General features: G+C 42.7%; 1 protein-coding gene across 3 annotated transcripts; it reads left to right on the top strand.

Annotated features, from left to right (window-relative positions):
* Positions 1-34: 34 nt before the first annotated feature.
* TAF5L (TATA-box binding protein associated factor 5 like) lies at positions 35-19520 on the top strand. 3 transcript variants are annotated; one of them, XM_054629067.2, is made up of 6 exons: positions 35-169; positions 564-893; positions 4257-4401; positions 9000-9104; positions 11804-12528; positions 17506-19520. In XM_054629067.2, the coding sequence occupies exons 2-6, from the start codon at positions 891-893 to the stop codon at positions 18301-18303; spliced, it is 1776 nt and encodes a 591-aa protein (XP_054485042.2). In that variant the 5' UTR covers positions 35-169; positions 564-890; the 3' UTR covers positions 18304-19520. The 3 variants fall into 3 exon arrangements, with proteins under 3 accessions (XP_054485042.2, XP_054485044.2, XP_054485045.2); XM_054629069.2 differs by lacking the exon at positions 564-893 and having other exon boundaries at positions 37-169; XM_054629070.2 differs by lacking the exons at positions 35-169; positions 564-893 and adding an exon at positions 327-459.
* Positions 19521-20222: the final 702 nt, after the last annotated feature.

The raw sequence follows: 20222 nt of genomic DNA, 5'->3' as shown, positions 1-20222 counted from the left end.
CCGGGCCCCGGGCAGCACCGGCCGCGCCACCGGCACCGGCCCGCAGGGGAGGCGGCAGCGGCGGCGCGCCCGCCAGCAGCGCCCGGCTCCGCTGGGTGCAGTGACAGCGCCCCCCGGCCGCGCCGGCCCCCGCCTGCCTCCCGCCGCCTCCCGCCGCCTGCGATGCTCAGTGAGTGGGGACCGGCCCGGGGCCGCGGCCCGGGGCCCGCACGGGGGGGCGCGGGGGGCGGGGCCGGCGGCGGGAGCAGGGCCCGGGCGTCCCGCGGGCCGCCTCGTGGCGGAGGCCCGCAGGCCCGGCGCGGCCGGCGGCTCCCGGCAGCTCCCGGCAGGCCGGCGGGGGCACCTCGGGCACGGGCGCGGCCCTGGGGCAGCCCCGGCTGCGGACGGGCCAGGCGCGTGCCCTGCGCCCGGAGGTCGCGGGGGGGCCTCTGGTCGTGATATCCTTCTTTCCTTTGGAAAGTGCGTGGGTTTAATAAGCGTCTTCTTATCGCGCCATCTCTCTTCCCTTTTCTTTTTTTTTTCCCTTCTTTTTCTTTTCTTTTTTTTTTTTTTAATATTGACAGGAGAAGGCTTTAACTTTGGCGTCCCTGCAGCGAGCGCCCTTCGGCCCACGGAGCAGCCCCAGGACGGGCGCGGGCCCCGCAGGGCTCCCGGCCCCGGTGACCCCGGCAGGGCCCACAGGCCGGCAGTGCCGGGTCCCGCGGCTCCGCTCGGCCCAGGAAGGGCCCGGCGGTGGCAGAGCCCGAGCCGAGGTGGTGTGAAGGGGGTTGGAGGAAAGCGTGTCCCGCTGGTCCCGCCGAGGACATCGGTGAAGCGCTGCTTGGCACCGACTTGGGGCCGCGGGGGGGTCGGGGGGAAACAATGTGGAATTGGCAAAGCGTCATTCGTGGATGGTGAGCCAGATCTCGGTCCAAATGCAAATGGATTCATGCTCTTTTAAAATCACAGCTGTTCCCTCTCTGCCTCTTCACATGAATGCCACTGCTCAGGCAAAAGCCTTCTCCGTAGTTCCTGCTATGCTGTTTTCCTATTTTGCACCACCACCATGCTCTCCAAGTCAACTTGTCATGTTTACTTGCCTGTTTTTGTGAATTGCAGCTGCTGCATGTGCGACATCCCTTGGCTCTTAGTTCATGGTTATCTACATATCAGTTTATCCTTATCTCGTTTACTCTGAAATTTTGTAAATTTCAGATTATGTCACAAAATTAAAAATTGAGACCTGTTATTGTTGGTAGGCCCCACATTTCACCTGCGGTGATAAAGGATAAAAGATTATTTTTTGCTGTCCACAACTGAGGCCTGAGACAGAATTTTTATTAGAGAATATTCAAAAAATGCTTTTGTTTTATGCTTTTATTAGTTTGGGAGTTGGGTGTTTTTTAACTTAGCTCGCAGATGCTCACAGGTCTTTCCTCAGTCTGTTGGAAGAAAGAGACTGTTTCCCAGTGTCAGGACAGGAATACAGAGTCTTTAAAAGCTGTGTTTCCAGTGCTAGTTTTTAAGTTCTTTTTAGTGTGTCTGTACTGGGATTATTTCAAGGCCGTGGAATCTGCCTAAACCTGTACCTGAAATGTAGCATAGGCGGGAAAATAATTTCCTTGGCCCAATGCTTAGTTCACAGCTAACTTCCAGCTTTTCCAGGAAGGAGGAATTTGCAATGTGTTTTGTTTTATTAGCCTCTGCTCTGGTTTTTTTTTTCAGTAGCTTTGGTTCCTCAAAAAAAATTACCTTAACCTTTTTTCAGTGCTCCAGTTTGGAACACTGCAGAAAATGCTGCATTGTAGCTCTGCATTCTCACAATGTGATCTTTCCTCTCTCTTTCCTTAAATATTTTCTTATCAGTAAAATTAGTTAGGAGCATTAGTATTTATTATTCTCTTTGGCTGTTCGAGGAAAATGAGACAGCTGGGACTTCTGAACAATTGTTTCAAGCTTTATGCATTTTGTGAACAGGGAACTCTATATGCTTTCAGTTTGTTACATATTTTGGAGATTATCCTCAGTTATGAGAGCTAGAATTTTAAAATTGATTGGAAGTTAAAAATGGCAGGCTTGTCCTTTTATGCCTTTAAATTCTGCATCATTGACCTGTTGTAAATTGGTGTGGCTTCAATCTTGGATGAGGCTGACAGCATTTTGGGAGCATATGTTTATTTTATGATACACTCTAATTTTGATAAAAGGCTCAATAAAGAATATATGTAGGAGTGTTGGTTTTGCTCTTGCACTTTTCCTGAATGCTTTTCCTGCCTTGGTGACGTTATTCTTTGTAATGCTGAGTATGAAGTATAAAAGCAAAGTGAAGGAAGAAGCAAAGAGCTGAAATTAGAGTATGGGTGACTGCTGTTTCTGATGCTAATGGTTGTTTCTTGATGAAGACACATTTCCTTAAGGAAGTTCCTGTTGTGTCACCTGGGAGTAGGGAAAAGAAATCTCCTTGAGATGCTGTTAACATTCCCTACTGTGACTGCAGGGGGGAGTACATAGAGGAGCAAGAAACTGTACAGATTGCATAAAAGCCTTGGTGTGGACCTGGGCAAATCACTTGCACGTGAGTCCGTGCAGCTGGCTGAAATGCAGAATGGTAACAGTACCCTGTGAAGCTTAGTTAAAGGGTGTTTTTAGGAGAGTGCTACGTTGCTGGTCCATCCTTGGGTCCGCTCTACTTGGTGGTCTTGATAAGAGTTCTGTCTTTCCTACAGTTTTGTGCAGCAGAAGTGTTACACTTGAGACAGTGTCTCAGATATAACTTCTTTAATTGCAGGAAGATGAAAAGGAAGTTTGCTTTTGGAGTGAAAGAAGGTGTTGAAAATTTTATTTTAATGAGTCTATCTGAAAATGCTTTGATAACTCCCACCTGTTGATGCCCCTTCCTCATGCTCAACAGTTACTTAACCTGTGGGAACAAATGGGAATCTTTTTAAGGTTTTCACCCAAGCATGTAGAATTGCAATTCCACATATCTGTTGAAGGTGAGCTATTGCTGAAACCTTGCATCCTCATCCACTTGTACCTAACTTCACAGAAGGCTTATTTTTCCAGTAAGTGGAATAAGCACTAAAATGTGCATGGGTATTAGAAAAAACTCATTTGTATTTTTAAAGCTGTCCTTTTGGTAGAAATAATGGTTCCTACAAAAGGAGGAAGGGCATCCTTGTCTCTCTCAGAGAAGTTGAGTTTCATCAGATTTAGCTGCTCAAACCAGGAAGCACTAGTACTCATGAAACATTCATGTCATTGGTAGTGGGGCTGTAAGGTGTTGAACTATCTCCAGGCAGGCTTTACCTGATGTTGTGATAGGAAGAAACCCCTGTGGCTTAGCTGTGCTTTATTTCAAGCCTTTCAGGTTATCTAAACTTGTGTGTAAAGTCAATGGCTGTTGTGAAGGATTGGTGCAGTCAGCGATTACCCAAATAGCAAGGGAGCTGTAGCATTCATCTTACTGAGGTTCCTTTATTACAAGCCAGGGGCTAAAAGGTAGCCTTGGGCTCATTTTGATTTTTGAGGTACTTCCAAGTGGTGTTTGTGAGGACGGGTTCCTAAACGTATATTTTAAAAAAACCTTCAAAAGATTATTTCTGTTTCAAATTTTTGTAAGAGGGAAGCCTGGATATGTCAAGGCAGGTGATAAAGAAGGCTCTGCTTTTAATTTCCCTCTTTTTTTTTCCTGGGGATCATCTGAGTGAAGTTCCAGAAGTCTGGCAGTAACCTTTAAGTTCCACCAACAAGCTTTTGCTTCTTGGGCTCTCCAAACAGAGAGAGAAAGCATTATGTTTCCAAAATTTCTATCTAAAGCATTATGTTTCCAAAATTTCCATCTTTGTATGTTAATTTCTCATTCCACTGAATATTCTAGAGTTTTCTTTGTTGGTTGGTCAAGCAGAGGAACCAGAAAATGATTGACAATTACTCAAACTGTTGCTGTCAAAACTCAAGGAGGAGAGATATTTGCTTTTTATGAGCTGTTTTTAACTAAAAGGCTTTAGTTCACCATTGTGGTTTTAGTCCAGAATCCTCAAAACTATTTTTTATTCCTCTGTGAAATCAGTAAAATTAGGCAGCAAAATATTTTCAGGGATCTACAAAATGTCTGGGCCATAGTACTGAGAGGCAAATCCCTGAGGGCTCTGTTTCATACCTCGGCAACAAAACTACAGAGATGTTTGTTTTCTATCAGTATCAATGCAGCTGCAGGCTAAGTTGATCTCAGGCTGCCCTGTAAGAGTCTCATCACCTCTTTCTTTCCTTTTGAGGTCATGAAACGCGTACGCACAGAGCAGATTCAGATGGCAGTGTCCTGCTACCTCAAGCGCCGTCAGTATGTGGACTCGGAAGGTCCCCTAAAACAAGGGCTGAGGCTGTGTCAGACTGCTGAAGAGATGGCAGCTAATCTCACAGGTAATCCTACCGTATTTTCCATGACTACTTCTTGGCAGAGTTGTGAGCACGTGTGCTGGCAGCTGTATGAATTTGTCTGCACATGTGGACATTTCTCCTTCTAAAATTAAGAAATTTCTCACTGTTAAGTTGGTGCGAATTATGAACTTTGGAAGAATGAAAATGTGGGTGGAAGTGTAACAAGGTGACGTTCATAGTCAGTGAAACATCAGGCTTAAATGCCATGTGAGGGTAATGGAAAATACATATGTTTTATCTCAAATAATGTGAAGTCTGGTGAGTAGTGGTGCTTTGGAATGGAAGGGAGAAGAACCTAGATGAGAAAGGAAGTAGAAGCAGGAAATTCTTTTGTACCTTTGTACTCCAGCAGAGTTATATCATGTGAAATTAAAGTGATAAGGCTGGGTCTTTTTCTGGCATGGTCAGCTTTGTAGTTATGAGAGGTCTGCTCTTGTCATTTGGGGAAAAAACCCAAAACCTTCAGTGGATGAGAAAAGGCATGGAGGGAGATAAACTTCCTTCTCTTTCTTAAAGACTTCTGAATCCTGCCACACTGCTTGCTTTCCAAATTGTGTCTGTGACAGTTGTCATTGTAATTATAATTTTTGTTTCAACAAACTCTACTGCTGCTTGAGCACATAGAAGTATTGAAAAGATGAAAGCTATGTGGACATTATAGAGATTAAATTTACTTGTGAAAGTAATAGAAAATACTGGGCTGACATTTTGGGTAAAAAAGCAAGGAGAAATTCTTTTCTCTCAATGAAACTGCCTAGATTATGACAGTATCTCAGACAAAGGAGATCAAGTGGTGGAGTTACTTGTAACGTGACTTAATTTGACAAAATATTAGTAGCTATTTAACTGTGTTTGTGGTTAGATAAGGCTGGATGCAGGAACAGATAAAATACTATGGTAACATACTCTAAAGGTATTCCTTACCTTTACATCTTAGTACTTTTTCTTACCTTTACATCTTGGTACTTTTTTTTACCTTTACATCTTAGTACTTTTCATTTCCTTGCTTTTTTCAGCCTATCAGAAGTTTATTGCAATCTCTGAAAAAGTACTGGGAAAGATGGGGAAAGAATGAAACCAAAGTAAACTGCTGAATTGTTTTTCAGTGGGAGATTTTTTTTGTGAGAACTGGGTAGAAAGGTCAGTGTCAAAACATGCTCAGAATGTGATACCAGCCATATCAGGAGGACACAGAAGTGTCTGAAGTAGTGGAGATGAACTGGATTACAAGCCCTTTGCATGGCCTCATAAAAAAAAATCAATAAAGAGTGTGAATGAGTGTGTGTTTACATTTTGCCTTTTTTACTGAAAAAATAAATATTCCACAAAATATTATTACTAAATTTCATGTTAGTCTGTATCCTCTTGCCAGTGCATGGTTTTTGTAGATGGTCATTGAGAATTTAGTCATCAGTTTTCATTAGAACTGAAAATGGGCTGCTCTCGTGTGTTCAGCTGCTTACTACTTCTTGTCAGATGTGCTTGCAGTGAGCTGTCAGTGAGCATGCTGCAGTTCCAGCAGTGACTGTTAGAAAAATGTCTGTAAAAGTATAAACCCAAGCTTGTTACTTAATCTGACAACAGATGCTGAAAATACTTTCTGCTGCAGTCATCTTAGTTTTGCAAACGGAGTAAAAACTGAGCAGATTGCAAAGCCTGCAGTGCTTTATTTTGGGGAAAGTGATCAAATGTGTTTTTCTGAAGATGTTTTTGCATTTTCCTTAGCAAAGCTCACCTTGTTTTTTACGTTCAGCTCTATTGTTTGACTTTTAAATTAACTAGCCTGTGTAATGGGAGACTTGGAGGGGACCTCGGAAGATGATCTGGTGCAACCTTTTCTGTGGGTGAGGGAGCCCAGATGAGATTATCTAGAATTCTGTCTGATTATATCTGCAGTAAAATATAGCACAGAGCTTCCTTGTGATTATCCCAATATTTCTCTAGAAAACAAGAACAATATCTGAGGACAGAGTGAGTGACCAAGGAACATAATAGTGCCCATAATAGTGCCCATAGCACTGTTAGCACATATGAGTATCTGAAATAATGTACAATTATACATCATCATACTCACCCAAAATAGGAATCAGTTGCTGTTACACAACATTTACAGTAGTCTCACATTTGTTAGCTGGAAGCAATTCTGCTGGTAGCTAACACACAAGACCAGGAGGGTACTGCCCATATCCCTGAGTTAGGAGTGAGCTCCTTTGAATTTCCTGTCCGGTTGCATAGCTGGCCGCACTTACTGGATGTGGAGGAGCAGATATTTCCAATAGATGTTCTTATGACCACTGGGGAAGGTGGAAAAGAAACTGTGGTAGGTTTATTAACGTATGAGAAAGATACAGCCAGTGTTTTATTTCTACCAGTGCATGAAATTTCACTCTTGTTTTGGAATCAGTTGATTTCTTGATCCTTTTTGCAGTTCTCATTGGTTTAAAGTTTTGGGAAGGCAAAGAATTAGAATTTGTTAGAACTTTCTGGTATGTAGGGTTCATTTAGCATTTGCTGGATGGGAATGAGCTCGAGCATTGTTTACTGAAAGAATAGGCCATGATGGTTGCCCAGTCAGACTGTTTCAGGACAGGTAGACAAAGATGATACTCCACCTTCTGAAGCATGAAGTACACCTTAATTTTGGAATTAAGTTGCTTATGCAGAGAAAGTTGTGCCCTGGAGAAAATACCTTATAAAGTCTAGGCCAATGAGTTGTGCTTGCATAGCATGAGCAAGGCCATTGCCATTCCTGCAGAAATGAGGCCATCAGATCTCTATGAAGACTTGACTGTTGCATGTAATCCTGTGATAGACAGCATAAGAGACAGGACCTCATATTTCTGTATTTCTTAGCTTTTACAAAGAGTTGTGTGGGTGACACTGGAAACTGTCACTAAGTATTGTAGAGTTACTATGTGTGCATACGTGCAGTTTACTTTCTTGTGCTGAATATTGATTATATTCAATTTTACATCCAAATAGCAGAGCTTTTTACTTTAGGTATTGAGTAGTACCAGTATGTGAACGTGGAGTTCTTACCATCTTTGAGTTTCTGAAGCACCCAGGCTGTAGAAAGCTCAGTGTAGCTATGCCTTTCAGCAAGTTATATTAGTTTATATCTGAACTGATTTAAGAGATGATATCATATGGGTGCTGGAATCTGGTTTTGTTTTGATTTTTTTTTTTTTCTCAAGAGAGGATGATGAGCTCAGCCCATCTCTCTGTTTAAAGAGCTGAATTCAGCTTGCGAAACATATCTCCTGTATTTACATAAGCTGAAGGAAGGTAAACCTGTGTCTTACCAGAGAGAAAGAGAGAGAGGAGCGGGGCAAGAATAGCGGCAGGCTGCCTGTGTACCATGTGCTGATCTCTTTCTAATAAGAGGCATTGAGATGAGCTGGAGTCTGGCCTATCTCTCTTCAGCGTGTGAACATTTGATAATGTTGTTTATAGACTTCCAAGGCTGTCAGACTTGTGCCTCTGTGCATGAGCCAAATGCTGGAACAAAAAGCCCCCCAGTCAATCAGGAGTAGAAAGGCAGAGGATGGAAAGTGGTGCAGGGCAAGGAGGACCAAAATAAGTTGAAGTGAAAGTAATAAAAATAGGGGGTTTGGAGGGGACAAGAGTTATGATTTGAAGAAAAAAAACTGAAAGGGAAATAGTGAAACTCCTTGCCCTCTTGTGCTCTATTTAGAACAGCAAAACTTGGGTTCCTAATCACCGGCATTTACATGTGCCTGGGGTTTCTTGATGCATGTCTGTAAACTTGCACAAAGTCTCCTGTGGATTCCAGGCCATTAGCAGAACAGCGGAGGTTTGGTGCCAGAGAAGGAGAAGCCAGTTCCCTTCCTAAACAGTTCAGAACTGCTTTTTCCAAAATCTTGTTCTGAAAAGGGTTTAACATGATCTGAGGAGACCGTAACAACTGAGTTTGTGGTCAGTTGTCAGCTACTCCTTAACCTAAAATCCTCAGGGAGGAAGGAAGATTTTGGTTAAAAATTACAAAGTGTTTGCTTAGACGGTCAGTGTTTTCTCCACCACCTCTGTGAGACTTAATAAATGATAATAATTTGTTGTAAATTATAGTGACCGGGACAAGAAATTTGAGAATCTGAAGTAGTGTCACTTTAGACCTGTTCATGATGGTTGGTGGGACTCACTGAAAAGAAACTATACTTCATAGAAAGTTGTATGTTGCTTTCCTCTTCTTTTCTGAGTGTAAAGTTGTAAAACCACAGTTGTAAAACTTCTAAGCGGTCTCTGATGGTTGTTACACTGAACTTCTTGGGAATTTAAGGTTATATTTGAAAACTTGAAAATGTGTTCTGGGTGGAGCAGGTGAGTTGCTGAGATTTTTAGGGTGGGTTTTAGCTTTCAGCGTATTTTCTCCTTCATTAGCTGTCTAGGTGGTTAATGCCATGTTTAGATGCTTTGGACTATGTCATACCTCAATGGTTTTAAAGATGAAATGTCATCTGAGTGGCTGGATACCTTGGATTTTATGAGAAGCTTTGTTTTCAGACACACATATGTAAAAATCCTTAAATCCTTATATATGTTTTGCTTTTTTTATTTCACAGTCCAATCTGAGTCTGGTTGTGCCAACGTCGTGTCTGCAGCTCCCTGCCTGGCAGAGCCCCAGCAATATGAAGTACAGTTTGGACGATTACGCAATTTTCTGACAGGTAAATCAAAAAACACGGACTGACTTTTTTTGTCATTGAAATGAGTAAAGGGCAATATAGTAAAATTTGAAATCATGTCTCTAACAATGTTTTTATTTCTAGTTTTGAGGTTTCTGTTGAAATAGAAATATTTCATTTTTCTTTTTTTTGTTGTTTTCTGTGTGCTGAATAGCTTTTAAGTTTTGTAGATGGCTGGCTCTTTGCCCTTTCTTCATCAAGCATTTGCCCTTTGTAGGTCTTCTAGACAACACCATACTTACATAGGACAGGAAAGAAAATCAGTGTTTTCTGTGAAAGGCAAGTAACTGAGAAAAGACTGTAGTTCTCTGTTGTATTCTCGTTTAAGGTTTTTAATTTTATCCATAATTGGCTTGTTTTTATGATGGTCTGGATTTCTAAGGGAGAATTTCTTCCCGTAAATTTAGCTGTACTTGTTGCAGGGTGATGTACTGACTTTGAGACTGGAGCAATACAGCAAAGTAAAAAAATTCTTACTCCATAATGATGCAGAAGTCAATTATTTAAAGTTTTTATAATTATTCTATAATTTTTTTTTAACAAGTACTCTTAGGAATGTCGTTATTTCTTCTATAAGCCCCCAACATGGGGAGAAGAAAGCAGACAGAATTTTTAAAGAATAGTACCAAGGATGATGTCGCACAGTATTTGTCCAGTGTAGGATTTGATCCCAGTGTGCATAACATTGAGATTATTATTTCTGATAGTTTTGGAAAGGAAGGGAGCAGGAAGGCAAAGGCAGAAAATAATGAATTATTGGAGTCTTGTAATCTACAGCAGTTCAATACCTTAGCACTTTAGTATTTGAAGTAAATCCTTATGATTTGATAGATTTTTAGAAGTATGATAGCTCTGTTCAGTGCTTGGTGAAGTGCTTGCTTAATGCTTGATGAAGTGATAGGTTTTGGTATTCAGGTTGACTGCTTTCATCTTTTTTGTCCCTCTTGCTCTAGTTTGATATCTTACACAGATGAACTACCTCTGTTTGTTCAAGGCAGTAGCTTGCCAACCAGCCACAAGGCACAGCAGGGCACTTCCCATTTCTGTGATGCCTGCCCCACTGAGGAGCGGGCAGGGGATTAGTGACACGGAGTAACTTAACTAAGTAGTCTCTAGTTCAACCACCTGTTCAAAGCAGGGCAAGATGGGTGTTTGATCAGGTTGCTCCGAGATTGCTGTGCATCTCTAGGGCCCTGCTGCAATTCAGTGAGAATTTCCCTTGCAGCAGCTTGCCTGTTTTCCTTCCATTGAGCACCTCTGAGAAGAGCTGGCTCCTTTTCCTCTATAATGTCCTGAAGGCAAGCAGTTGAATGCCCCCTTATTCTTCAGGCTACACAGACCCAGCTCCTGTAACCTCTTCATATGTTCCTAGGGAACATTTTCTTTGTTCCTCTTTCTGCCAACTTCCCATCTCTTCCCTTTTTCCCCTACTGCAAAGTGAGGTCCTTCCTCTTGTTTCATTTTTGGGCTAGTGCACCTGGAGAAAAAAGAAATGCTGACTGCTTAGAGCTTTTACTTACATGCAGACCACTGTTTTCACTGGCTTTGGCCCAGTTTCAGTGGGACAGGAAGAAGAGTGATGCTCAAGTATGCAAATATGTATGCATACACTGCACTCCATGCATACTCTGTAGTTACTCCTGTAGAAATGAGACAGAGACACAGTATGGACTAGAGAAAGTCTTGAAGAGTGCTCAACACAAAGGAAAAATTACCTAATGGAAAGGGAGAAAAGAGATCATGCGTTGGTGAGTGGCAGGAGGAAGAGCATGTTGAAAAGCAGCACTGCTTTTTGCATTTTGAGGATCAGCAAATGTTTGAGGATCAGCAGTGCCTATTTGTTTTCCAGTAATTCGGACCATTTGGTCCTGTGGTAGTAAGTCGTTGTGGCCCTGTTTGTTGCTATGGTGTTCAGCAGGCTCCGCTCGTCACAGCTCCCTGCAGCTGGCAAACAGCCCCAGAGAAGCTGGGGAAGGAGGGGTGGAGCTGTTGCACAGATCAGCCTCTGCAAGGTACAGCACAGCCTAATCGGGGTTTGTTACACTGTGTACTAGGAATTACTGCTGGGATTTGCCTTGGCACAGAGAGAAAAGCATGTAGATGAGCAGGCACAGAAATAAAACAGGAGCACAGCATATTGCAGTACATTTTGGAAACTGTAGCTTCCTTTCCCCTGAAGATAAATCAGTTCCATCCAAAGCACCACACTCACGTTTTACTGAAGCTGAGAGGGGAAAAAAAGCTCAGGCCAGACAAGCTAGGTAAATAATTTTGGCTTAAACACATAAAATACTCTTTTAAATATAATTAATACATTTTAAAGTTCATTTATCACAACCAAAAAAGGGTACAAAGAGCATACTTTTTCTTTTGAAATAAATGGGAAAATTCAACTATCATGTATTTATGAGGTGGTATATTATTAGTTGTCCCACACCTGAAAAGGGTTTTGAAATATCTGCATTTTGTTCTGACAAGGTACCTCACTGATGTGGCAATCTCTATTGTACCTCCTTTAGGTGACAGAAGTTTGCTTAGATGTGCCAACAAATGTCTCTTTCTTGCTTGCTTTCCGATGTCACTGTCAGGGCTTTCCCAGTAGTCGTCCTTGCTCTACTTTATTCCCAGTAGGAAGCGGTTTGAAAAGTCACTCAAAGTTTGTTGTTGTTTTTTTAATATAGATTCAGATTCTCAGCACAGCCATGAAGTGATGCCTCTTCTATATCCCCTCTTCGTCTACCTCCATCTGAACATGGTCCAGAATGGCCTAAAAAGCACAGTGGACAGTTTTTACAGCCGCTTCCATGGCATGTTCTTGCAGAATGCCAGCCAGAAGGATATCGTTGAACAGTTGCAGACTACCATGACTATTCAAGATATCCTGTCCAACTTGAAGCTCCGGGCTTTTCTGGACAACAAATACGTCATCCGCCTTCAAGAGGACAGCTACAACTACCTTCTTCGCTACCTCCAAAGTGACAACAACAACGCCCTGTGCAAAGTCCTGACCTTGCACATTCACCTGGATGTGCAGCCTGCCAAGAGGACTGACTACCAGCTCTATGCCGGTGGGAGCTCCTCACGCAACGAGAGCAACGGCCTGGAACCCAGCGACGTGCCAGCGTCCATTCTGCAGAATGAGGCAGCGCTGGATTTACTGCAGGACAGCATTAAACGTGTCAAGGACGGGCCCCCTTCCTTAACCACCATCTGTTTCTATGCCTTCTATAACACGGAGCAGTTGCTGAACACTGCAGAGATTTCACCAAATAGCAAGCTGCTCGCTGCTGGGTTCGATAATTCATGTGTGAAGCTGTGGAGCCTGCGCTCCAGGAAGTTGAAATCTGAGCCCCACCTTGTTGATGTGTCCCGCATCCGTTTGGCTTGTGACATCCTGGATGAGGAGGTTTGGATACCCTTTTTTCCCCCCCTTCTTCCCCTTCTACTGGCCTGCTTTGAAAATGGATTGTTGAGTATGTAGTCATGTCTTAGGGAACTCTGAGGCTATTGCACAACCTGCCTGCCTTGATGCACAGATTTGATAACCTCCTGTCATCCTTGTACTTCCCTGCAGTGGTTGTTAGTGGTAAACTGAGGTGCAATCAGTCTGTGCTTAGGTCATAGTTTGTTAGTCCTGGGTGCTGGTCCCCCTCCTCCAGCTGTTCTTGAACAGATGACAGTAGACAGGCAACCCAGAAAGGACAGGTAAAAGGAGTAGGCTCTCTTCCCTGAGAAGCATGGAGCCTTCTTTGGGATGAAAAGTAGCTCAGGAAAGCCAGGCAGAATGGTGGAGAGAAGGGGCAGATGCACAGGAAGAGGAAAATATAGACACAGTAAGGAAAAGAGCTAAAGAAGTCTGATCAGATGCCTGTGTGCAAAACTGTATTTCAGGTGTCACCTTAATTTACCAGAGGTCAAGAGTTATGGAAAAATTATGCAAAATGTCTTTGTTAAGGAATCTGAAGTGTAGAAATTTCTGAGGTTTTCTAGTCCAGAATGCTGGAGACAAGGACAGGGATGTGTGTACCGTTACTTCACACGCAGTGCTAGGTGGCATCTCCTACTTGACTTTTTTTTTTTCTTTTTCCCTTTCTAGTCACACCTTTCCTCCCCTCTCCACATGACTGCCCAAGTAGCAACTTATATCTGGTTAGAGATCAAAATTTTGATTCTTCTGTTATTTAATCACCCTTCTCCTTAAAAAAAAACTAACTCATTTGTTCTTACGTTGAGTGTTTAGCAGGAGAGACACCCTTTTTTCCACGGTTTTTTCTTCTAAAAAATACTTAATGGCAGGGTTCTATTTATTTTGGAAGAGTGCTGAGAGCTTGATGTATTTAGGGATCTGTGATTAGGGATTGCTTTGTTAAACAGCTTGAGAAAAGAGTCAAGCATCAAGGTGAGACATCACAGCAGCATGTTCACTGTTTCCCAGGTTAACCCTTTTTGCAGAGTGAACAGGTAAGTGGGTCAGACTAGCCCAAAATAGAATTATGGACTCGTTTTCCTTGTAAACTGCAAGAGTTCATAGGGCATGTGACTGTGTATTGCCCATCATAGAAGCCAAATGTCAGCACCTGCAACAGAGGAAAATTTGGTAAATCAGCAGGTCACCTTCTTTGGCTCTAGACTGTGGAAAAGTGAGATATTGTCAGGTTATCAGGAGTGTGTGTATTAGCTTTTTTTGGCATGTAGTCACAGACTTGCTTATTGTACATGTACTAGGAGAGAGCCATGGTATCCTGGAATTCATGGAATCCTGAATGCAAATAGCTTTGGGTGACTATTTGATGTTTTTTGCACAGGTCTGAAGCAAAAAAACTGGTCAAAAACCAGCACAGATCAAAGTCATCATTGCCCTGAATAATTTTCACCACTGACAAAACAAATAGTCACCTGAGCAGGAATTCAGAGAGGATACCAATACCAGCCTCAACACAAATTTGGTTACCAAATGCAAATGAAAGCCCCTTGACTACAAGGAAATAAATTCAGTTATCTAGGAGCCCTAAGTGGAAATACACAGGCACCCACAGCATTGCAGGTGGGAACAGGCCAGCAATTGCCTTGATGCCATGGGAGAGGAAGCCAAAGATACCAAGACCAACCAGACTACCTTGACTGGGCTGCAGCTCAGTGTGAGCAGGGGCTGTATTTCAGATTGTCACTGCAGTCTGATCAGTAGCAATTCACAGGGATAAAGCTGATTCAGACTTTGACAAAGAACAAAAATTCTGAATGCTCTTTGACATTACTTCTGTGAGTTCTATGGAATAACTTGCGAGGATGTTAAAATTTGGTTTGGTTGATTTCTGTGTTGTATAATTAGCTTTGGATAATGTATTTAAATAGTAATGCATTAAATAAGTAGTCTTCAGCCTAGTTTTTTATTTTCTGCAAGGAAACAGATCCTTCCTTTTATGCAGTCACAAAGGTCTAAAATCATGCTAGGTTCAGTGGATGTTGTTCAGGGTAGCACTAAAGCTACTCTGTTGGGTTTATTAATTCTACTTGTGAAGGAGTGTGTGTGTGTATATATATAAATATATATATGTAAACCAAGGTGAGACTTAGCAAGTCACCAAGGTCAAAATCATCTTCTAGGTGTAGTTTTACTAAATTTTGCTCAGTGTCGTGCTGCGGTGTACTTCACTAGTGTAGTCTTGCTTCTTGCAAATAAGAGAGGCTTATTATTTTGGAATACAGTAATTCTGTTTTCTTTATAGTAGCATTTCAAAAATGCCACTTTATAGTCTCTCTTACTTTGGGTCCTGTTTAAAAATTGAGTTTTGTAGCTGTACAAATGAAAGTATTGTTTGTCTCTTTGCAATTTTACCATGCTCATTGCTGGTACTCCATAAATCAACATTGGAAAATAATGCTCTGTTCCAAGCCACAACAGTGCCAGCCTTTAAATCCTGTGAAGACTAAGGCTTGACCCCATTTAGCTCTGCTTCTAAGGTTCTGCTTTTAAGTGGCAGTGGTCCTTCAAGTGATAATGAGTGGGGATGATGCTTGCTTGATGGCAGATAGGAGGGAATTCTGGAAGTAGCAGTAAAAAATGTCCTGCAAAGTGTGCCATCCTTCTTCATCATTCCCTGCTAGGGCATCTCTGCTATAGGCAGATATGAGGTCTTCCTTTTGGCATCTTTAGAGCACTGCAGGATGAGAGAGATTGACACCCAGGAAAACCTGTTACTGGTTAGAAAAAAAAAGGGGAGGAATGTGAGCTTATGGTTTGTTTCTCTTTGAGGCTATCATTGTTGCTTTTTGAGGCTTGGTGGCTGCACTTGCAGCTGCCTTGCTAATCTGGTCAGCAGACTAACTTGGATAGGGAGGAAGCTGAAAAATGTGGTGACTCAGAAGCATTATAGATGTACTGTTTTCAGTGAGCTGTGACAGGAGTGTGCAGTTGTGCTAAGTGGGTGTCAAACAGAAAGATAAGATTTGCTACCTGTGACCATATAGGAGTATGAGTTTCAATGCTGCAGAAGGTGTTGTCAAGTCTCCTGGTACAGTAATACAAGGAGGGAAGAGGAGGTGCTTGCAGACAGCCCATGTAGCCTTGTATTTGAATGCACAGAATTAAGTACCTGGACTTGCAAAATTTGCAGAAACTGTAGTACAATACAGGCAGCTTGAACGGGCTTCCACTGGTAACTCGTCAGGAATCTCATGGTCATAATTAAATAGTACAAAATGCTGCAGGTATCAGCCATTCTCCTTTAATGTGGCAATACAGCCTAGAGATGCTGTAGATTCCAGTAAGCCATGCTCTATCTGAGGTAGAAAAGCAATTTGAATAAGAATGGTGCTTTGCATGCCAGAGCCTGCAGTTTCTCTCTGCCTCACCTCCATAGCAGAGAGGAAGTTGGCTTCCAGCCCCATCATAACGCTCCCATGGGCACTGACTATGAGGAGAAGCAGCATTGCTAAAGATGGCTTGCTGCCTACTACATACCACTGTTGAGATGGAGAAAGGCAAGGAGATGGCCAAGTCAGAGTTTGCTCACCTACAGCATGAAATTTTCTGGGCTATTGCTAAGTCTGAAGCCAAACTGTCTGTGGGTCCTGAGGTCTGGGGTGGGGGTGTGGGAGATACAGAGCTGCTTACAACACACTGACTTCTGCTGCTCTGACTTCTGCTGGTTGTCAACAGGCCAGCAGCCCTGGGGAATTGGGTTTCCTCTCAGGGCAGGAAGTGCTCCTTCTGCAGGAAATGGGCCAGTTCAAGATGATAAATGATAAACGGGCTGCTCACAAACAAAAGGATGTTGTGTTGAATTTGATGTGCAGAGATTGTCTGTGAATGAGTGTTACTGATTCAGTACTGAGGAAAAGTGTCTTCCTGACAGCCCTGAGGAAGGCTAGTCTCAGGCTACTACGCAGCTGTACCCCAAGCAAGGGTTATCTTGTACTGTCAGTGAGACCCCTGCTTGTCAGGCAAGGACACTTCTGAGATCTGTTGAAACCTGTGTAGTGTCTGTAGTCTTAGAGTGTCAAGAGGTGCTACCTGAGTAGGCTTTTAGAGACTCTTACCATCCATGAGGAGATTCCTTTAGCTCAGCTCGCTGAATAGTCTTTAAACACAAAAGTCTTTACTGGTTGACTGTCTGCCCTGGTACTTGAATTGGAGAATAACAGAATAGAAAGGTTTCCAGTGCCATCATTTTTGTGATTGTTCATCTTCTACACCAAAATAGATACATTGGCCTAAATAAGCTGCATACATTTGCTATTCTCGAAGGTGGTTCTTGGAGGGTGAGGATGTGAAAGCATCCTGATGGAGCTTGGAGGTAGAAATAGATGTTAGAGCCTTGCTGCATTTCTGTTCACTTGCGGGATTGAGAAAGAAGGTTAAGCAGACAGCTTGTCAAATATGCTTTGTCTTTCCATCTCCTGCCTTTTGTTTAAGATGTCTGTGATTGTTTCCCTCTACTGGGAGATTCACTTCCAACAATAACCACACAAAAAGAGTAGATGCCAAGATCTGCTTTCAACATCTTAGCCAAATGTTTCTGTAGTAGAGTGGATAGAGACTATGCATATGTTTTGCTAAAAACATATTTTAGCAAAAGGAAAAATGTTATTAAATATTTTTCCCCTCTGTGCCTGCAGTCTCAGGTTCAGATGCCTTCTGGACTGAGCATAAGGCTACCAAAATTAAAGTCTTATCTCACCATCTCTTTCAGTATTCACTTGTAGCAAATGTACCAGCAATGTTCGTGTCTCAGAGTTGCACAAACTGTGCCACATCTAAAGTAAATAAAGTAAATAATCTAACTCCTTCTGTATTAACACCCTCCTGGTTTCCTCGTGGAGGTTTTTATATTTATTGAACAGATAAACATGCTTTCCTTCCTTGTTTCTTCTTCATGACCAGGAGGAAGAGGATGACAACGCAGGCACAGAAATGAAGATCCTGAGAGGACACTGTGGACCTGTGTATAGTACGAGGTTCCTTTCAGACAGTTCAGGACTCTTATCTTGTTCTGAGGACATGTCCATCAGGTACTGGGACCTCGGAAGCTTTACAAACACTGTGTTGTACCAAGGACATGCCTATCCTGTCTGGGATTTGGATATTAGCCCCTGCAGCCTGTACTTTGCCAGCGGTTCCCACGATCGCACCGCCCGGCTCTGGTCGTTTGATCGGACGTACCCGCTGCGAATATATGCCGGCCATTTGGCGGACGTGGACTGCATCAAGTTCCACCCCAATTCCAACTACTTAGCCACGGGCTCCACGGACAAAACCGTGCGCCTGTGGAGCACCCAGCAGGGCAACTCGGTGCGGCTTTTCACCGGGCACCGGGGCCCCGTGCTGGCACTCGCCTTTTCCCCCAACGGTAAGTACCTGGCATCGGCAGGTGAAGACCAGAGGCTGAAGCTGTGGGACTTGGCATCAGGAACTCTTTACAAAGAACTGAGAGGGCACACAGACAATATAACCAGCCTTACTTTTAGCCCTGACAGTAGTTTAATTGCTTCGGCGTCGATGGACAATTCGGTTCGGGTCTGGGACATTCGGAACACGTACTGCAACGCCCCTGCGGATGGGTCTTCCAGTGAACTGGTTGGTGTATATACCGGACAGATGAATAATGTACTGAGCGTACAGTTTATGGCCTGTAATCTTCTTCTAGTGACTGGAATTGCACAAGAAAATCAGGAACATTAATTTTGCTTTTTGTCTTAGGGAAGTGGGTGGGTGTCTTGTATGCCAGAGTCCATTGCAAACTGAGATTACTGACTGTGAAACACTTCTCTTCCTCTGCCCCCTTGAAAGGCATGTTCAGAGTGATGCAAATGCTTTAAGATGTCACAAAAACGCCTGTGCTGTTGAACAAAATAAGGAAAAAAAGGAGGATTGATGAAAATACATACACATTCTAATTTTGTACTTTTAGGAATGGGAAAAAGGGGAGTGAATCCAGTAACTTGAGGAAACTGAAAGCCTGGCCCAGACAAGTGAAACTGCCAACCAGATAAGCTGGTGACCTGCACTTAAATATCCTTCATTGATTGATGGGCACATCTTATCTACTGTTAATTCGGCTTGAGTGTGTGGAGAACTACTGGCCCAGTGGTTTTTGTTTTGTTTTGCTTTTGCTTTCCTGGTATTGCAGAGGACCAGCATTTTTAAGACCCTTCTATTAAAAGGACATTATGTATTTTCTACAGTGATAGTAGTCCTAAATATTTCAGCTCCCTATAGCACTTCCAGCATATTTTGGACTAAATAAGTAGAAAATACCCTTGTTCTTTTTCAGTAAGGGCAAGGAAATCTGACCTCAGTTGGGGCCCATCTCTGCATTGTTGTTTGGATTTGGTTCCTGGTACTAGCTGTGATTATGTGTATTTATGTTCCATTAATTAGGAAATTTTCTGACTCTGGTTGCACTGTGTTTTGAGGATGGGAGGACAGTGGGGACAGAGTGGTGGCTTTAAGAATAACGAACAACTTGCCTTGTCTGGAGGGAGGGCACCATAGAATGGAAACAGCCAAGTTTGGACTCCTAATGGAAACAGGGCATGGCAACCCACCACTGCACCTCACAGAAAGATTTCCTTAAATGGAAGTTGGCAGTCTAGGGAGAGGGGGATGAGGAGAAACACACAAAGTGACATGGGAAAAAATAGTATTACTAAATTATTGTGTGTACACAGAGGCAGCTCTGCCAGTGTTGGATTTTTCTCAAATGTTGCAATACCGGTTTCATGAACATTTTGTGAGATAAATCATCAGCATTTACAAGGATCTGCAGAAAAAGCACGTTCTAGTTTGTCATTTGGAGAGATTAAATATTTCTGCTTTCTGGAAAGAGTTATTTTGTATTTTGTTTTCTATTAAAAGCATTTAGTTTAAAAAGAAAAATAAAAATTGTTTGGTCCCTTTCTGGGAAGTTCACTCTGACTTGTATGAGAAGAGGAGGGCAGCTTTCCCTACACTGCATGAGACAAACTCACCTGGAGGCTGAATCTGGTGGTCTCGCTCACTTGGTGCTGTTTTGATGTCACCCTGCTTGCTTTCCACAGAGCTGATGGGACACATCATGGAATGGGATATTGATACAGCTTGTAGGCCAGCTGATATGTATGGGGAGGATCTAGGTACCCCCTGAGGTTAACACTGCACCTGAAGGCCTCATTCTGTAGTACTACATGACCTTTACTTTGTGGTTTAATGTGTCAAAATGCCTCTTTCAAGCAGATGTCTTTTAGACAGGCTGTGGGTATTAAATGATAATTCCCATCAGCTTCCCTTAGCCCTGCTGGATTTTCATGAGAAAATTCTCTTGAATGTCTAAACAATCTTAAGAGTTTAGACAACAACTCACAGTTGCCATTTTATTTTATTGTGTATTTACAAAACAGTAAACTACAAAAATTTTTTACCAGAAAAGTGTTTGACCTTTCTGACATTAACACCAGCATGTGCTGCAGCTCAATGCTGGGAGTAGCAGAAACCCCTCTGTACACCTGCATTTGAATGGCACTGCTGATCTGATCGCTGCATATCAGAAGTGTAAAGTAGCTTAATCCCAGACCAGAATTGGGCATGTTGAGGAAAAATGTATGGAAGACAGTTGTGCTTTG

Source organism: Agelaius phoeniceus, chromosome 3 (genome assembly GCF_051311805.1).
Source record: "Agelaius phoeniceus isolate bAgePho1 chromosome 3, bAgePho1.hap1, whole genome shotgun sequence".
In the NCBI taxonomy this organism is placed as follows: Eukaryota; Metazoa; Chordata; class Aves; order Passeriformes; family Icteridae; genus Agelaius; species Agelaius phoeniceus.
Note: the sequence above shows the minus strand (reverse complement) of the source record. Positions and strands in the feature narration are given on the sequence as shown.

Coding starts and splice junctions, on each gene's coding strand:
- TAF5L (XM_054629067.2), top strand. Junction 4,402..8,999: donor GATGGCAGCTAATCTCACAG/GTAATCCTACCG, acceptor TTTATTTCACAG/TCCAATCTGAGTCTGGTTGT. Junction 12,529..17,505: donor GTGACATCCTGGATGAGGAG/GTTTGGATACCC, acceptor CTTCATGACCAG/GAGGAAGAGGATGACAACGC.